This window comes from Sciurus vulgaris, assembly GCF_902686455.1.
Source record: "Sciurus vulgaris genome assembly, chromosome: 9".
Classification (NCBI taxonomy): Eukaryota; Metazoa; Chordata; class Mammalia; order Rodentia; family Sciuridae; genus Sciurus; species Sciurus vulgaris.
The window spans coordinates 17872962-17888779 of record NC_136469.1 but is presented as its reverse complement, the minus strand read 5'-3'; the positions used below and the strand labels follow the sequence as shown (position 1 = coordinate 17888779).

Sequence of the window (15818 nt, the reverse complement as noted above, 5' to 3'; positions counted from 1 at the left end):
AAACCCCAGCAGAACCTGGTGACCAAGTAGGTTGGGGTGAAGAAAGTAGAGGAGGGCAGTGGGGAGACAGGTGCCTCAGAGCTCAGGGTTCTGTGGCAAGCCTGTGTGGTAGGAGCTCCCAGGAGAGCTTTTCCCTACTTGGACATCTCCGTCAGTTCCCAATAAGGTCCTCACAAGAGGTGGTATTCTCTCCCTGACCAGGAAACCAGGGCTCAGGGAGATGGAGAATTTATTTTTGAGTGTGCAGATTTTTAGGCACAGAGCTAGGATCTGAACCAACATCTGCTAGACTTCAAAGTCCATGCACTTGGTCTTTCTCATTGGGTGCCTGGTAGAAGAGAAAGATGGCATTTGGGAGGTATCAAATATAGACAGAGGGGCACTTACGTTCTTGGTGGTGAGTTTGGTGAATTTAGAATAGAGCATCCCCTTTATTTTGTACTTCTTTGTTTTAATTAGTTTATCATAATCAATTTTTTAAAATGCTAGTTAAAAATACAGGGAGATTTCCATGAAAATTGTTAATCAGTAATGTGTCACTAAAAAACAAAAAAGAAACGAAAAAAAACCCACCATAATGTATATGTTGAATCTCCATTATTGTGTTCAACAAACTCATTTAGAAACCAGTTTTTTTAAGAGCAGAGTTTTACTACAACTTTTGACTAGTTATGACTTGGCATTTGGTATCTTTAGACTTTATATCACTATTTCTACTTGTATTTTAGCTTCTAGATGGCAACGGTATTCCTAAAGAAGTGTTGTCATGCACGTTAGTTCTTTTTTAAGGCTAACTCAGATATACCACTTTCTTTACCCACTTACTTAATCCCTTTCTCATTAAGTCAGACATCTTCTCTGTAGAAGCACTTTAATTAGGCTTTTCTCTGTTGTAGGCACTAACTCTAGAACCTATTCAGAAGGGGAAAACTTTTTGTTAAATAATATTCACCACTGGAATCCTTGGACTAGTTAGTAGCATGTAGGATAGATTAGTGAGCATCGCTGTGAGCTTTGTGTCTACAGACAGTTAACATGCCTGATCTCCACAGAGAGCCAGGAACCTTTAGAAAGAAAGATCCTGTGGCCCTGAAGTTGAACTGCAATGAGAGTGAGCTCATGAAAGCAAATGCATGATCCTTCCCACTTAGTGGGCATTGACTCCCTCCTGTTTGTGGCCCACCAATGCTGATACCTCTTTCCTCTTGCTAACCTGTGTCCTTTCTTGTCTCTTTTTCAGTCCAGCCAACAAACAATTTTTATGCTTCATTCTTTGTTGTCTTTCCCTGCTCATGCAGTTCAGGATTTTTTTCCCCCTTCCTATTTTTCTGTCTCATGATGTTTTGAACATCTCCAAGGCCTCTGAATTTAGTGTTAGGCATTTGTGAAACTAGCAGCAATGGAGTAGTCCCAGAATGGTTATTTGGTTCTCAAAAATGCCATTAAGTCTTACCAGGGAGCATGGCCATTCTGCCTTTAAATCGTGATCATTGTAACTCTTTATCTTTATAGCTGCCTTGAAAGGGAGTAGCAAAGAGCAACAATCCTCTGTAATTTTGTTTGATTTTCCTCATAGGCAGCATTCTTATAGTAAAACAAAGAAAATTCATAATATTTATTGCTGCAATCGCAAGTATTTTCTTAGCCTTTGGCCAAAACAAAATACACAGAGACACACGAGAGCCCTAAAGTGCCAGCTGACCTTTGCCCCAAAGACAGACTTTTTCTTAGAAACTCCATGTGAACTTGGAGGCCAACCGAGCCTTTGTTTAGACCAGTTTGTTTAGTGCTTTTGTTTTGGCAAAATTCTTCAGCTCTTATGCTATCTTTTTTTTAGCCCTGAAATACATGAGTCGATTAGCCTGGGAGAATGAAAATCTATCAAAGTCCCCCTTTCCTGCACTGTTCCCACGAAAATGAGAGGGACCAGACGGCCTTCAGAAAATAGTGAAAGCTGCTTGGTACTGATAGCCACGCAATGCTCAGAACCCCAGAATTTGAGGTTTTCAGAGATCTGATGAATTTCTCTGGCCACAGGATGCCAGTATTGAACCACTTTTTGTATGATAGCATTTCCAGGGTGAGAAGAAATCACACTCTTAAGGGGATAGAGACCGAAAGCTTTTTCCTGCCATCTGTAACAGAGTGCTTAATTCTTCTTGTTGGTTGTTTATGTTATTTACTTATTTATAGGTGTATAGGCCTCTCACATAAGGAAAAAGGTGCAGATACCCCACTAACATATGCAAAACAGGGGGAGCCAGGACTTGCAGGAACCGTCTTACTTGGCTGCCTCAATCTATCAGCCAAACCCTGTCACAGGAGAGAGCAAATGGGGTGCTCCCTCCTGCTCAGGGGGAGGTATGGAGGATAGCATTATTTAAACAAAATCTTCGATTATAAAAAGAATCATTCTGGGCAACACCAGCAGAGGGATTATAATCCATCTTTGTGCACAGTGACTTTGTGACTCCAGAGTCCTAAAAGCATATGTTGCCCATGGTGTGTCAAGACAGCGTCATTCATGACACCCCCTGAAAGCTGGAGAATGCATGTGCAGACTTTTCAGGAAGACTGCAGCCCAATATTTTCAATTAATTAAGCTTGCCTACATTTATTAGATCTTTATCATAGAGATAAACGAGATCATGAATATGAAAAGCTTTGGAAGCCTTTTTTAGAAAAGAAGAAAATGCCATCATTGTTAATATAACTTCCAGGGCAGGTTGGCTTTGCGTTGCTTTACAGCCTTACCCACCTTTGGTGATAGCTGCCATGCCAGGTACGGTTGATTTTGCAAAGTCAGTTGTTTCAGTTTATTTCAAGAATAACAGCTGAACGTGGAAGGTAAAGCTAGGAATAATACAGTTGCTATTAGACCCTGTAGGTTGCAATTACTGAAAATTCAGGATGCAGGCTCAGTGGTTCAGTTTTATTTCAAGAAGTAGTAACATGGGTTGATTCACCCTAAACCACCAACCTCATTTCAAGTGTGGATGTGAACGTGGCTTTAGGAAGCCACGTGTTCCCACCTTTCTGGGGAAGCTTCCCAAGAGGCTTACTTAGCTCTCTTGAACACCCCTATCTGGTGCCACTGCCATAAGTTACCTAGAAGAGAAAATTTGATGGTTAAGATCAATCATCTGCAGAATGCTCCATTATGATGAAAATTATTCTAATTATTAGATCCCAAGAAGAGAATATAGAAAGTAACAGAGGAGAACATCCACAGGGCTGATTGAACATGGAGGAGGAGAGAGGACTGGGTGGGCAGAACCAGAAGAGAGACTCTGTCTTCTCTGCTGTTAAACTGAATAGAGAATCCAAATTGAGCTTTCTGGAAGGAGATTGGCACTCTAGCAATGCAGCTGGATCCAAGTTGACCCCCTTTGTCAGAGGTGGGGAAACAAGTTGTTGAAGTGGGCAGAGGACTGGTTTCCCTAGAACATAGGGACATGCTTTTGGAAAAGACTTCTATCTTGGGTCAGAGAAGCAGAGGCTAAGTGTGGGGATGAGTTGAGGAGGCTGTGGCAGGACTGTCCATGGAGGAAGGGCTGGAAGAGGATGTCCCTTTAACTCCGCTGCTGTTCTTTGACCATTGTAGATGCCTGAGACATCTGGTATTGTTTGTTTTTGTTTTTGTTTTAGTCTGCCTACAAGTCACATCTCCCTTACTATTGATGGATGTATATTTTGCACACAAAAGTCTGTTTTTATAGGATAATTGTACCTTTTATGGGGTTTACTTGCTATTGAATGTACCCTTGTGCTCACAAGTCAACAGTGGACTGTGACAAAATATACTGTGAGACTTTTGCATAGAGTTTAACATTTGCCAGCACTGTGCCAGACCCTTTATAGTTAACGTAGACTAAATTTTACTGTGCTGAGGAACACAATATTGGGGAACGTACTAATAAAACAAAAGATGAAAAAAATATCATTTATAGTGTTAAATTTTGCTTGCATGGGTTATTATAGATGACAAGTCATAAATGAAGAGAAAGACTGTGTGCCTGAGAGTGTCTGGATGAGAGATGATCTGGATCTGAAACCATCAAGAGGATAAAAACTCTGGCCTGTTCCAGGATTAGTAGAAACCTGAAGAGGTTCCATAGGGATCGATGATAAAGAGGCAAACAGGAACGTCCCTGAAGCCAGAGGCACAGAGTTCTAGGACTGTCGAGATGAAATGACCTTAGAAATCTTCTATCCCAGAGGCTCTTAAATTGTAGTGTCTACAGAATTACTGATCATCCCCTCCTTCAGTTTCCAATTCAGTAGGTGTAGGATTGAACTCAAAAAAAATGTCTTTCTTCTGTCTCTGGTGATGCTCATGCTGCTGGTCCAGGGACCACACCTTGAGAATCACTGGCTCAGTTCGAGTCTCTCGTTCTGCTAGCGACAAATGAGGCCCTGGGAGATAAGGTGATTTTCTCAATAACACACTATAAGTTAGAGAATGGAAATTGTATTCTGATTCTTCTCCTGATTCTTCTGGTTGTGATTTCATAAGTACAGAAAGAACAGACCAATTTTAAACTGAATATTCAGTATATTTTTGAGAACTTTTATTTATATCTTGGTTCTGTTGTCTCAAAATATTTTCAGTTGCCTGCTTCATGAATAAAAGTCCTTATTTGAATGCAAAATATTAACGTATTCTTGCTGAGAAGCCATCATGGGGAGTTACAGAAGTGACAAGTAAATTAATTGAGCATGATGGGATTCTAATGAAGGAAATAATTCTTGAAAGTACTCTATGAAATAGGTGGTTGTGTGTTTTCAGTATTCAACCCAAAATAATTCATGTTTTGCTGTTTTTATGCATTTCTGACTTCTATGCATTTTTAATTTTTCTTTTTCATTTCTTTGCAGATAGAATAACCAGAACATTACAGATAATACTGGAGGTCATACCAGAAGAAGATTGTCACAAATTATGAACTAATGCATTGAAATCCTGGCACACTTTCCAAGGCAGAGATGCAACATGGATCTTTTATTTCCAGAAAATCTGGAGAATTGCAACTTGGTGATGGACTCAAGGAAGCATTTATTTTTATTCACATCTCATGAATTAAAACTGATTTCTGAGAAATTTAGTTATAACTCTGTGTAGTTGTAGAAAGCTAATATGCAAATTGCAATAGGAGTTCATACAACTCTTGAGTGTCTGATATCTACCTGTAGGGATTAGGGGAAAAGACTAAGGAATAGACAATTAATGTAGTGGTCATTCTCTACAAAATAGCTATCATGACTAAGAACCTTGACATTGTTGACTGAGATATTTCTGTATATATGGGTTTTGTAAACATGGTTTCACATACTGTGGATGACTATACTGTGAAAAATGTTTTCTATTGTTCTGAGAAAAAGAACATATGTTATTATTGTGGCAAAGAGGACAGAAATTGTACATTGGCATTGTGTTGCTTCCCCTTAGATACCAACTTGGCTATTACTCATCCATTCTTGGATTATACCCAGAGCACTTGAACAAAAGATGAGGGGGGATGTGTGAATTTTCTTGAACACATTAAAGAACAGCTTCTAGGAGCTGTTGTTTACAAGACAAATCCAAGAATTACGTTTGAATAAAAGTCCTTGAGAATTTATTATGTTAGGTATTTTTTCAGTTATTGTGAGGAAGGTCCACAGTTAATGTGCCATTTTGTTTCCAGGTCAGTTCATTGGATCAGGATGTTGTGTCCAGTTTGGTAACAGATTAAGAGTAAACTCCTGTTTTCCTAATAATTTACCCATACATGGACATAACTAAATATATACATTATTAAATCTTCAAATTAGAATATTAACTTGAGAGATGTCACCATAAAGAAAATAGTCAAAAATATTAGGCCCATCCTTATAATTGCATCTGTATGCAATGTTAGTAATCTTGAACATTTTTTTTTCTTTTTAGTTCATGGCTATTTTAACATGGTGATGAATTTTAACAGTTTGTGCATTTCCTTCATATATTTTATATTCTGTTAATCTGCCTCTTGGGGTAAAACTGTCCAGGTCAATTAGGAAAAGGCATGTATTTACATAAAATTGGAGGAGGAAATGTCACTGCAAAATAAGATTCACAACTGTTGTTTCTAAAAAAATTTTACTTCTAGATCTAAGTTTTGTCAGTAGTTTCCTTAATTGTCATTCCATCTTCAAATGAGATAACTCATGACAAGTTTATTGAAAGCAGGAGAAACTGCATGAGTGTGTGTCTTCAGACAGGTGGCATTATGCTGGGATTAGAAAAATACTGTGGAATTTTCAAATGAGAATAATATAATTATGAAAAAATCAAACTATTATCTATACATATCAGATTAAATGGTCAGTCATGGCCAGAGTATGTTTCATCCCTTAATTTTTGTCTGTTTGAAAATAAGAAATTTTCAAAGAATTATACTGATTAAAATCATTAAGACCAGACAGAGTTCATAGATAATTATTCAAAGTAGAAATGGTGATTTGAAATTGGGAGTAATTTCAATTCATTAATTTAATTTTTACTCTTGATAACATTTAAATATATACCCAAGATTGATTTTTATTTTAGCTAAACCTAGTATTTAGGTCACTAAGTGAATTCCTATCAGCTCTTCCATTTATTCTTAGCATTGGGTTTTCAGATTTTGATTTGTAGTCCCTACCTGCAATATGCATTGTTCGTTAGTCCACATCTCTCCCTACTATGTATTATTTAGAGGTAAAACGTTCTTTTGTATACCTATTTTTACACTGTCTAGATCCATAAGATCTAAACAGCAGATTCTTCTTGAGATTGTTCTTGTCCAGTGAAACATGTCTTGGAGAGTTCGTGTAGGATTTAGTTATTCATGAAGTTAATGTGCTTATGTCAGCTGTAGCCGATTGGTCTCATGTTTTTATTTATTTGTTTATTTTTGGTTTTAATATCTCTTTAAATGTGTCATTATGTATCATTGTGGAGGCTAGCTAGTATATATATTTCTCCTGCTTCCCACAGTATTTTGTATATTACCTGGTTTCTAGAGCCATTGGAATACCATTTTAACTAGACAGAAAATCAACCAGTAATTTTTTTAAAAGGCGATGGAGATTAGGTCATTTATCAACTTATTTTTAGGACACATCATGAAAAACATAGGGTTTCTTTAATCAAGGAATGATCATTCCAAATTTTTACCCAAAATGGCATCTTGTAACAGAAATCCTAGTTCAAAAACTCTCCTGCCCACTTGTATGTGCATATTTTTATACAAAGTAAAAATTTTCTCATATCTTTAGAGTGATGTATATGTATAATGCATGTATGTCCATATGTGCTGTGCATGTGTTATACTTGTGCCAGTGTGCAAATCAAATGTTTCTATAACACCATGAGTTTATTATAACAGAAAAAATGGCCAATACCCAATACAGTTTAAAATAACCAATGCACTATTTTCAAATATTATTTTTTAGTGCATAAAATATTTAATTTTGATATAAAAAGATATAGTGAAGACTTTCAGAGCTAAAACACAACTAAAAAGGAATGATTTTCCTTACATGATTAAGAATATTAGCAGTAAATATTTTTCTTACAGGGCTATTTTGACCCTATTATTTTAAAGTATTAGATTATTTTTTCCTTTGATCAAATGAAGAGAACTAGACTATTATAAAAGTGATCTCGTTAGCTGAAAGTAGACTCTGTTCTTGTCTTTCTTTAGCAGATTACGGATCTGTCCTAGAAAAGATGGCTGGCTCCATTTCCAAACATAAAACTTAGGAGTGTGCATCCACTTGCCTGTGCATTTACACTGAAGCTCAGGCAGCCCTGCTGAAGTCAGATATTAGGTTACAATAACAGCGGAGGGCAGTTTCTCTAACACTAAAATGTGCACTTTGAAATACTTCCAGATCGTCTTATTTGTCTGGTGGAATTGTCTTCCCAATCGCTGTTTGATAGATCAACAGATGATTAACAGGAGTATAATTGCATAACAGAATTCTTCATGAACTGTGATCAGTCTTCAAGAAACTCATTATTTTATTTCAGTTGGCAAATGAATGTAAGGCAAAGAAAGATATCAACTTTGACCTTTGTTAATGTTGATCTCTTACAATTCAGGTATAAGTTAAGAAAAGATAGAAAATTGAAGGTCAGAGTATCAGGAAATGAAAGGTAGTATCTGCTTAGAGGTAACTATTTTGATGATATGCAACATGTTATGTAATATAATTGGAGAATATTGAAAACTAATTGCTATGCATAAACCAATATCCTGAGAAGTTAATGAAACAAAAGCTTCAGTGTCTTTCACATAGACAGGCCCCTTCCAAGATCCTGGACCTAACTTTACTTTGGGAATCTTGTATAAACTTTCTTCAAGAAGACCAGCAAAATTATGTTTACTTCTGTCCCCACAAAGTCTGCATCTGTCTCTGTGAGTAATGTAAAAGAATGCCCTTTTTCCCCATTAGAAATAAGCGTGGGGCATTAGTGGGATATATTTTTAAATATTCAATTTATATCTTAATCGAAATAGGTAGATTTCTCATAAAATATGTTATATGCTATATAAGGAAATAGCTTCAGCTTTATCAGATTTTGTGTGTCAGTTGTGAATGACAAAAATAGCGAATGTGGTTTTAATCATAGGTCTTTTTCTTAGTTTGGAAAGGAATAGAGAGATTTGAGATTTGAATACAGATAACTCAAGAAATTTGAGTTTACTTGAATATAATCATGCTTCATTTTACTCTACATGATATGCAGTATTTTGGTGCTGATAATGTTTACAGAGGTGCATTTTATTTTCCTAACCATTCGAAGTCAGGAATTAAGTCATGGCATTGTGAAACTGGCAAGAAGTTCATCGTGCATGTAAATTAGAGTAGATATGAATTATTTCCATAGCTTTTGTTTACATTATTTATATGTAGGTAATGGAATTATTGCCTATATATATATATATATTAGCTTAAATTTCCCCATAAACAGTATTTTAAAAGTCTATCTTAATATCCGTAGTATCTAAAATTGTGACCTTTAAGTAGTTTATTAGTACTGTACTTAAAAAATATAATTCAACAGTTTTTGAAGATAATCCTTTCTCCCTTTTATTGCATTTTCAAATTAATTGGTGTCTGAAAAGAAGAGTTTTATCTATTTTTAGATCAAATGCAGATTCACAAAAGGGTGAATCATGGTCTCATAGAAAGTTCACCCATTTTCTTCATGTTGTGAGATACCGTCTTTCCTTACAACCTCATAACAACATTAACTTGACCTTTTAGAACCATTTCTCTATCTTATTTGAATAAATGAATGATTCCTTTGTTGGATTTTTTTTTTAACATTAAGCCCTCAAGATAGGAAGTGAGTCTCAATTTGCATTTACAAAATTATCTAGATTTTTCTCAGTGAATCTAGATAATTAGTGAATCTGCCACTTAGGTTTACTTTCCTGGGAGTATTTTCCCCTCTTCTTAGTTACCATTGACTTAAAACAGTGAGAATGGTTGCAGTTTCCAAATAGATCTCTGTTCCGTGTGCGTATTTCAGCCTGTGTGGATCAAGGGTACATTTATAGCATCAGTAACTGCCTATACACTTTTATAGATAACGATTCTCTCCAGAAACTGGAGCATTAGGCATCTGAGAGCCACACAGATGGCTGCAGTGATTTGAAAGTGAGCATACTGGTTTTCCCCTCAACATATACACTACTGATATTTTTAAAGTATGATTTTCAAGTGAAATAATTTATTGGTTAGAAAATCTGCTTGCTAAGTTCTGGTTACCTCTTGTTGAGGTCTCTGAAGGCCACGCTGAAAACCAGAGGGGAAAAGAAAAAAAAAAGACTAATGCACAGTTATCTCCTTTGCAATAACGACTCTATTTTGAGCACCTTTTGCAACAGGGTATTTTGCACAGCCTCTTGTGGGAAAGGGTGTCAGGTATTTGAAGGTTGCAGCTGTATAATTGGGTATTGTGTGGCCTGACTTTAACATGCATCGTGAAGTTAGACCACACATATTCCTGCTAATGAACCTGATTAGGGGCATGTTCAAGTGTAGCCAGCCAGAGGATGATGCAGTGTGTTTCTCTGTTCCTAGAATCCAGCTGTCTTATTTCTAAGATTTCTGAATTAATTTTTTTCATGGAATTTCTCCATTCCAAATTTCTACTTGCTGGCTAATATGAAAATGTGATATTAAAGTAGAAAAATATTTTGGAGAAATAAACTACATGGTTTCAAATGAATGTATGCTTATAACATAGTAGAAATGGTCTACATAAACTATTATTTATATTAATTATTGCAAACACTATCCCATAGCACTTTTTATTACTCTGAAAGCAGAAAAGCATTTTATATGTGTGTGTGTATATATACGTATACACACACATATATATACACACAAACATATACATGTACACACACACACACACACACACACACACACACACACACACACATAGCTATGGTTATTGCATAAACTATCAGAAACCTCCAACAATTTGAAGCAATCTGATCTTAGAGAAATTTGTTACCTAATAGTTTTTCCTTGTGAATGTTATTACTGCCGCTGTCAATCTGGAACTAAACTTTTAATACTTATGTTTTAAAAAATAGGATCTTTATAAATGGCATTCCTGTTCCAAGAGTGGACTAACACTTCACTCTTTTACTTCGTTTCTCTAAATCAGTAAGAATATCAGGCTGTACTTTGCTTTAGCAACCTCTTTATTTCGAACACAGATATTGGCTCCAAACCTATCTCTGCCCACGACTGTAGCACAATAATAACAGTAGTACGCCTCAACATTTGGGAACTTCGCAAACGCCAGGATCAATTGTGTGTTTGCCCTGTGCAAAGCAGATGGACAGACACCTCGTTGTGTTTTACTGATGCTAAGCACTGGCTACCTGTGGTTTTATAAGCACATGGCAGAAAAGGCAAGACAAACAATCTCTTGCACTGAATGCTTGCTGAACTACATTGTCTTATTTTTCTGTCGAGGATTTGACTAAATGTCATAGAACTTGATTCTTTCTTGTCATAGCATGGGTTACATGGTAGTGATGCACTGGTAGAGATGATTTTTAGTTACTAATTCTGAATTTATCTCATGATGAATCGTTCATGTCTTATTGTACATATATCTGTATTTACTTTATAAAAGTGGGTTCTTTTGTAGAGATTTGTCTAAAAATTTGACCTAATACACAGTAACTTTTTTTTCATTTGTCAGAGGTTAGAAAAATTCACATATGTGCTGGTATGTTCATATTAATGTATTATTAGGTATTGTATATAAATGTATTTAAACACCTTTTATATTCTATGGCAAGCATCAATGATTTGCATTAATTTAATCAGTTTAGCCTAGGGGGAAGTGGTAGTGTGTTACTCTTGAAGATTATGCTGGAAACTATCTCTTTTTTTCTGTGCTTAAGTTAAAATTTACAGACCAACTAAATCCCTAAATCCATAAATTGGATCTGGATTGCTTGGAATGGTTTTTTTTTTTTTTTTCATACCAGGCAGTGGACCCAGGGGTGCTTAACAACTGAACCACATCCCCAGCCCATTTTTTATTTTTTTAAATTTTGAGACAGGTCTCACCAAGTTGCTGAGGTTGGCTTTGAACTTGTGATCCTCCTGCCTCAGCCTCCTGAATCGCTAGGATTAGAGGCATGTGCCACTACACCTCGCTGGAAGGCTTTTGTCATGACCTTGTATCAGTCCCAAAGTTGGGGGAGCATGGTGGCCAAGTGATCTAAAACATAGGATTAGAAAGATCCAGCAGAGTATTATCTTCAGTAGTCTCAGTTGTCCTCATCTCTGGCAGTTTCTTCACTCTGGATTTGTGATAATGGAAACTGGTAAAGGTGATGGTATATATTTTGTACAATTTTTTCACAATGTCTTGTGTTGATTGTTAAATTCTTAAAGAGCAAAATTGCTTTTCTGCATCTACATTCCAACCATATTTGGAGTACTAAGATATTAAACTATGAAAATATAAGTGGTGCAAAGGGAGTTTGATTTATGGATTGCATTGTTTCTTTCTTAGGGTTCCTTGGCACTGGTGCCTGTTTCAACATGTGATATGTGAAATAAAATAGATTTTTCTACTGCTAAATGACTTCCCTCTGGGGAAGGTTCTGGTGCAGCGATCACGCTGCCAGATGGTGTTTATGGGCTATTTGTGTAAGTGGCGAGACGCTATGAAGTAAGTGTGCTTTCATCTGATGGAAACTCTTGATGCATGTACTTTCATATGGAATAACTTTTTAGTGCAATATGATGTCACTCAACTTTGCATCGAATTGAATTTAATTTGTATTTATGTATATGTGTAGCTGTTACACTTTCTAGCTGCTCCAACCTTTTATATCTGTTTTTGTACATATTTTTACTTGAAAATATTTTAAGTGAACATTTAAATAAAATTTGGTAGTTTAACAATAATTGTCATGCTTTGCTTTCTTCTTTCTTTTTTTCTTTTTTTTTCTTCTTCAATGCTGGGGATTGAACCCAGGACCTTATGCATGATAGACAAGTTCTGTACCACTGAGCCACATCCCCAACCAAGCTTTCTTTCTTTTTTTCTTTTCTTTCTTTTTTTCTTGTTTAATGGTGCATATTCCTTTCAATTGAAGGCTTTGGTCCTTGATGATTAGAATTATTTGTCACTGATTCTGTGGATTTGTTGAAGCATCTTTCTTAACATCATATTTCTGTACTGAAAACTGAAAGTGGTGGACGAGGCAGTTTCCCGTAAGCTCTCTTCTTCCTCATGACCTTGGGACCGAGACCCCAGGTCCTGTTCTGTTTTCCCCTGTGTTAGTTCAGGATCTTTTCGTTTCTTGTCTTTAGCAGGAGTGCTCTCTTCTAAGTCAGCCTTCATCTGCTTCCCTACAATGATCTTTCTGAAAAATGAGGTCCAAATGCCCAATGGTCTCACATTTATATATTTATTTATTTTGGGAGGAAACTCTCGGTGCAGCAAGCTATGATGAAGCCTTTCTGTGAAAAGACATTTAGATCACTGCATTCCTGACAAGAAATATATTTAGTAATAATATCTCAAAAAAATTATGATCTGAAATGTAGAGCAGAAGAAAACCTAAATTTTTCATGAGCCAACTTCACTTTGAAATAGACATGGGAGATTAAGCAGAACTTTTCCCTGTGCGTGTCTTGGGAGAAAAATGAAAAAGGAACCTAATAACTTAGGCACTAGTAAAATTTATACAATTTAAAAGGAAATAGAAAACATGTGATATGCAGTTGTGCTTATTTTTAAATTTATAATATGACCGAACATGTATTTTATGAAATACATAAAGTCTTAGTCATTTGTTTTGGAACTGTTTTTAAACATGCTGGTTGGGGTTCACAAAAACTTTTGCTAGTAGAATATAGCTAATGATTTTCTACTTGAATCTTTGGGCTAATTCATATTGAGATGATTAGACATCTGGAAGGGGGTGGGCAAGACGTGGGGGTGCTTTCTTTTTTGCCGCCACATGCCCTAAAAATTAAATTTGCAGACTTCCTAGAGGTCTGAGTTTGAAGGTCAGGACTTCATAGCCCTTTTATTGTTTTTATGGTCTTAAAAGCTCAAGAACACCTGGTCACCAGTGAGCAAAGCAACGGCTAAAACCATGATCTAAGAGATATTTGATGTTTGAAAGAATTCAGAAATAAAAAATAATTAGGATTCAGTGTTCTTTAAGATTTTTGCTTCTAAGATTTATTAATCTCTGAAAGACATGAAACAGGATTCATTAATGCAGCCTAAACACTACAAAAATAGAAACACCCTCCAGCTACAATAAAATCACTTAAGCATAAGTGGCTGTAACTCAAAGAAATGTCTAGAAAGCCAGTTGTTTTCTTCTCATTTAAATTTTTCTTAAAAATAAAAGATGCTAATCTTACTCTTGTCATAGTAATTAACATTTTAATTAAGTAATGTCATTGTTATCAGTATTTCATTTCCTAAAATCTAAAGGCAATATAAAAATTTCTTTCATGTTCTGAATTCTGCCTAAACTTATTTATGTCCACTTCATAGTTCCATATTTCATAGTTTGTTATTCAATGAGCTAGTTTAGAGCTATTCATTTATTGATTCAACAAACATCACTAAGCACCTCCCTTATGCCAATCAATACAAGAGTGAGGGCTAGACATAGACAGTTAACAGCTTGCGTGTTTCCTCTGCTTTGTGAACTTAGGAACTAGTTGGGGATATTTTTTCTTAATCACTCAAATGTATGGTTGCAAATTAGGGTCAGTCTTAGGTTCTAAGTGATAATATAAGCAGGTGATGAGATCAGGTCTGGGAGTTTGGGGCAGCTTTCCTGAGGATGTAGTCTGGGTGGATGTTGAAGGATACCCACATGAAGAGGAGGAAGGGTGAGGAATGTCAGAAGCAAAGTAAACTGTGACACAGGCCCTAAACTAGAAGCAAAGTTTGTCTAAATAAATGAGAGCCCAGTGCAGCAGCAGCACCGGGAAAAAGTATGGTTTATGCCTTCAGAGAGCAGAATCCCAGAGGATTCATCAGGCAGGATTCTAGATTTTGTCTAAAGTCAGTATAACAGATATTATGGATGAACAAAATCCATATACACTATACACACTGAAATGCATCAAAATTCCAAATCTTTCCCTCTCCTCGAAGCTCTGGAGATAGCAATCTTTCAAATGGTAGGGGAAAAAAAACCCTTGAGTTCTACTTGTTTTTTTGCTATTCCTATATTTGACCTAATTAATTCACATGGCCCAAAGTGTTTGTAAACTGCAATAGGCTTTAAGATGTACATTCTATTAAAAAAAAAAAAAAAATATATATATATACACACACACACACACGTATATTTAGTTGTCAATGGATCTTTTATTTATTTATTTATTTTTTATATGTGGTGCCGAGGATCAAAACCAGGGCCTCACATATGCCAGACAAGTTCTCCACCACTGAGCCATGACTCCAGTCCAAGATGTACATTTTAAAAGAGAAAGCAATTGGAAGAATCATACATCTACAAGGATGGGAAACTGTAACCAGGAAAGTTACAGTTTTGCCTCCTTAGCAGGTTCTCCACTTCCTTACTAGTAGATAAATTTTGGTCTACATTGTTGAACATTTCTCAGCTGTCCTCTCTGGACTGTTCTGATTTCTTTTCCTTTCTTCCTTTAGAAATATTCTTAGAAATATTTAGTATATTTATCAGAAATACACTATTGCTATTATAATTGTTTAATCTTAACTTCCAAACTTTATTTTCTCTTATTTTTTGGCCCCCATGATACCACTAAGCAAAACCTACCTCACATGACATGTTATTGCAAGTAAAGATATCACTTATTTGACACTGATGGTTTACTGTGAAAAATTTCAATGCAATGCAATTATTTCAAGGTTTCTTTCTGGTTCCTTAGAAGTACAGAAGATGATTTTAGTTTTTCACTCCATAATTCACAATGAAAGAGAAGTAACTATTCTAGCAAGAGGACAATTTTGTGTAAGAAATTAGAGGAAAAAAGAAAATGTTGTTTGAGATTAAAAAGTTTTTCCACAGAAAACAGGTGATCCTTTGACTCATTCTTTCTCTCTAAAATTTCCCTTACTGAAGTCTGATTATCAGTTGCTTTTTTCCTATGCATTTTAGTGCTACATTGATTTCCTTAGAAGAATAATTTGATATCATCCAGGTGTGCCTATGATAAGAAAAGGTTAACGTAGAAAGTCTATGATTGTTAGTAAAGTACTTTCTCAAATTAAAGTTCTCAGATCTCAGTGAGAGAAT

General features: G+C 35.8%; 1 protein-coding gene across 1 annotated transcript in view; it reads left to right on the top strand.

Annotated features, from left to right (window-relative positions):
- SLC7A11 (solute carrier family 7 member 11) overlaps window positions 1–9910 on the top strand; it is a 115866-nt gene extending 105956 nt beyond the window's left edge. Inside the window, 1 exon segment of the mRNA XM_079154799.1 lies at window positions 4879–9910. Within this exon segment, the coding sequence (XP_079010925.1) occupies window positions 4879–4946 (68 nt within the window). The 3' untranslated portion in view covers window positions 4947–9910.
- Window positions 9911–15818: the final 5908 nt, after the last annotated feature.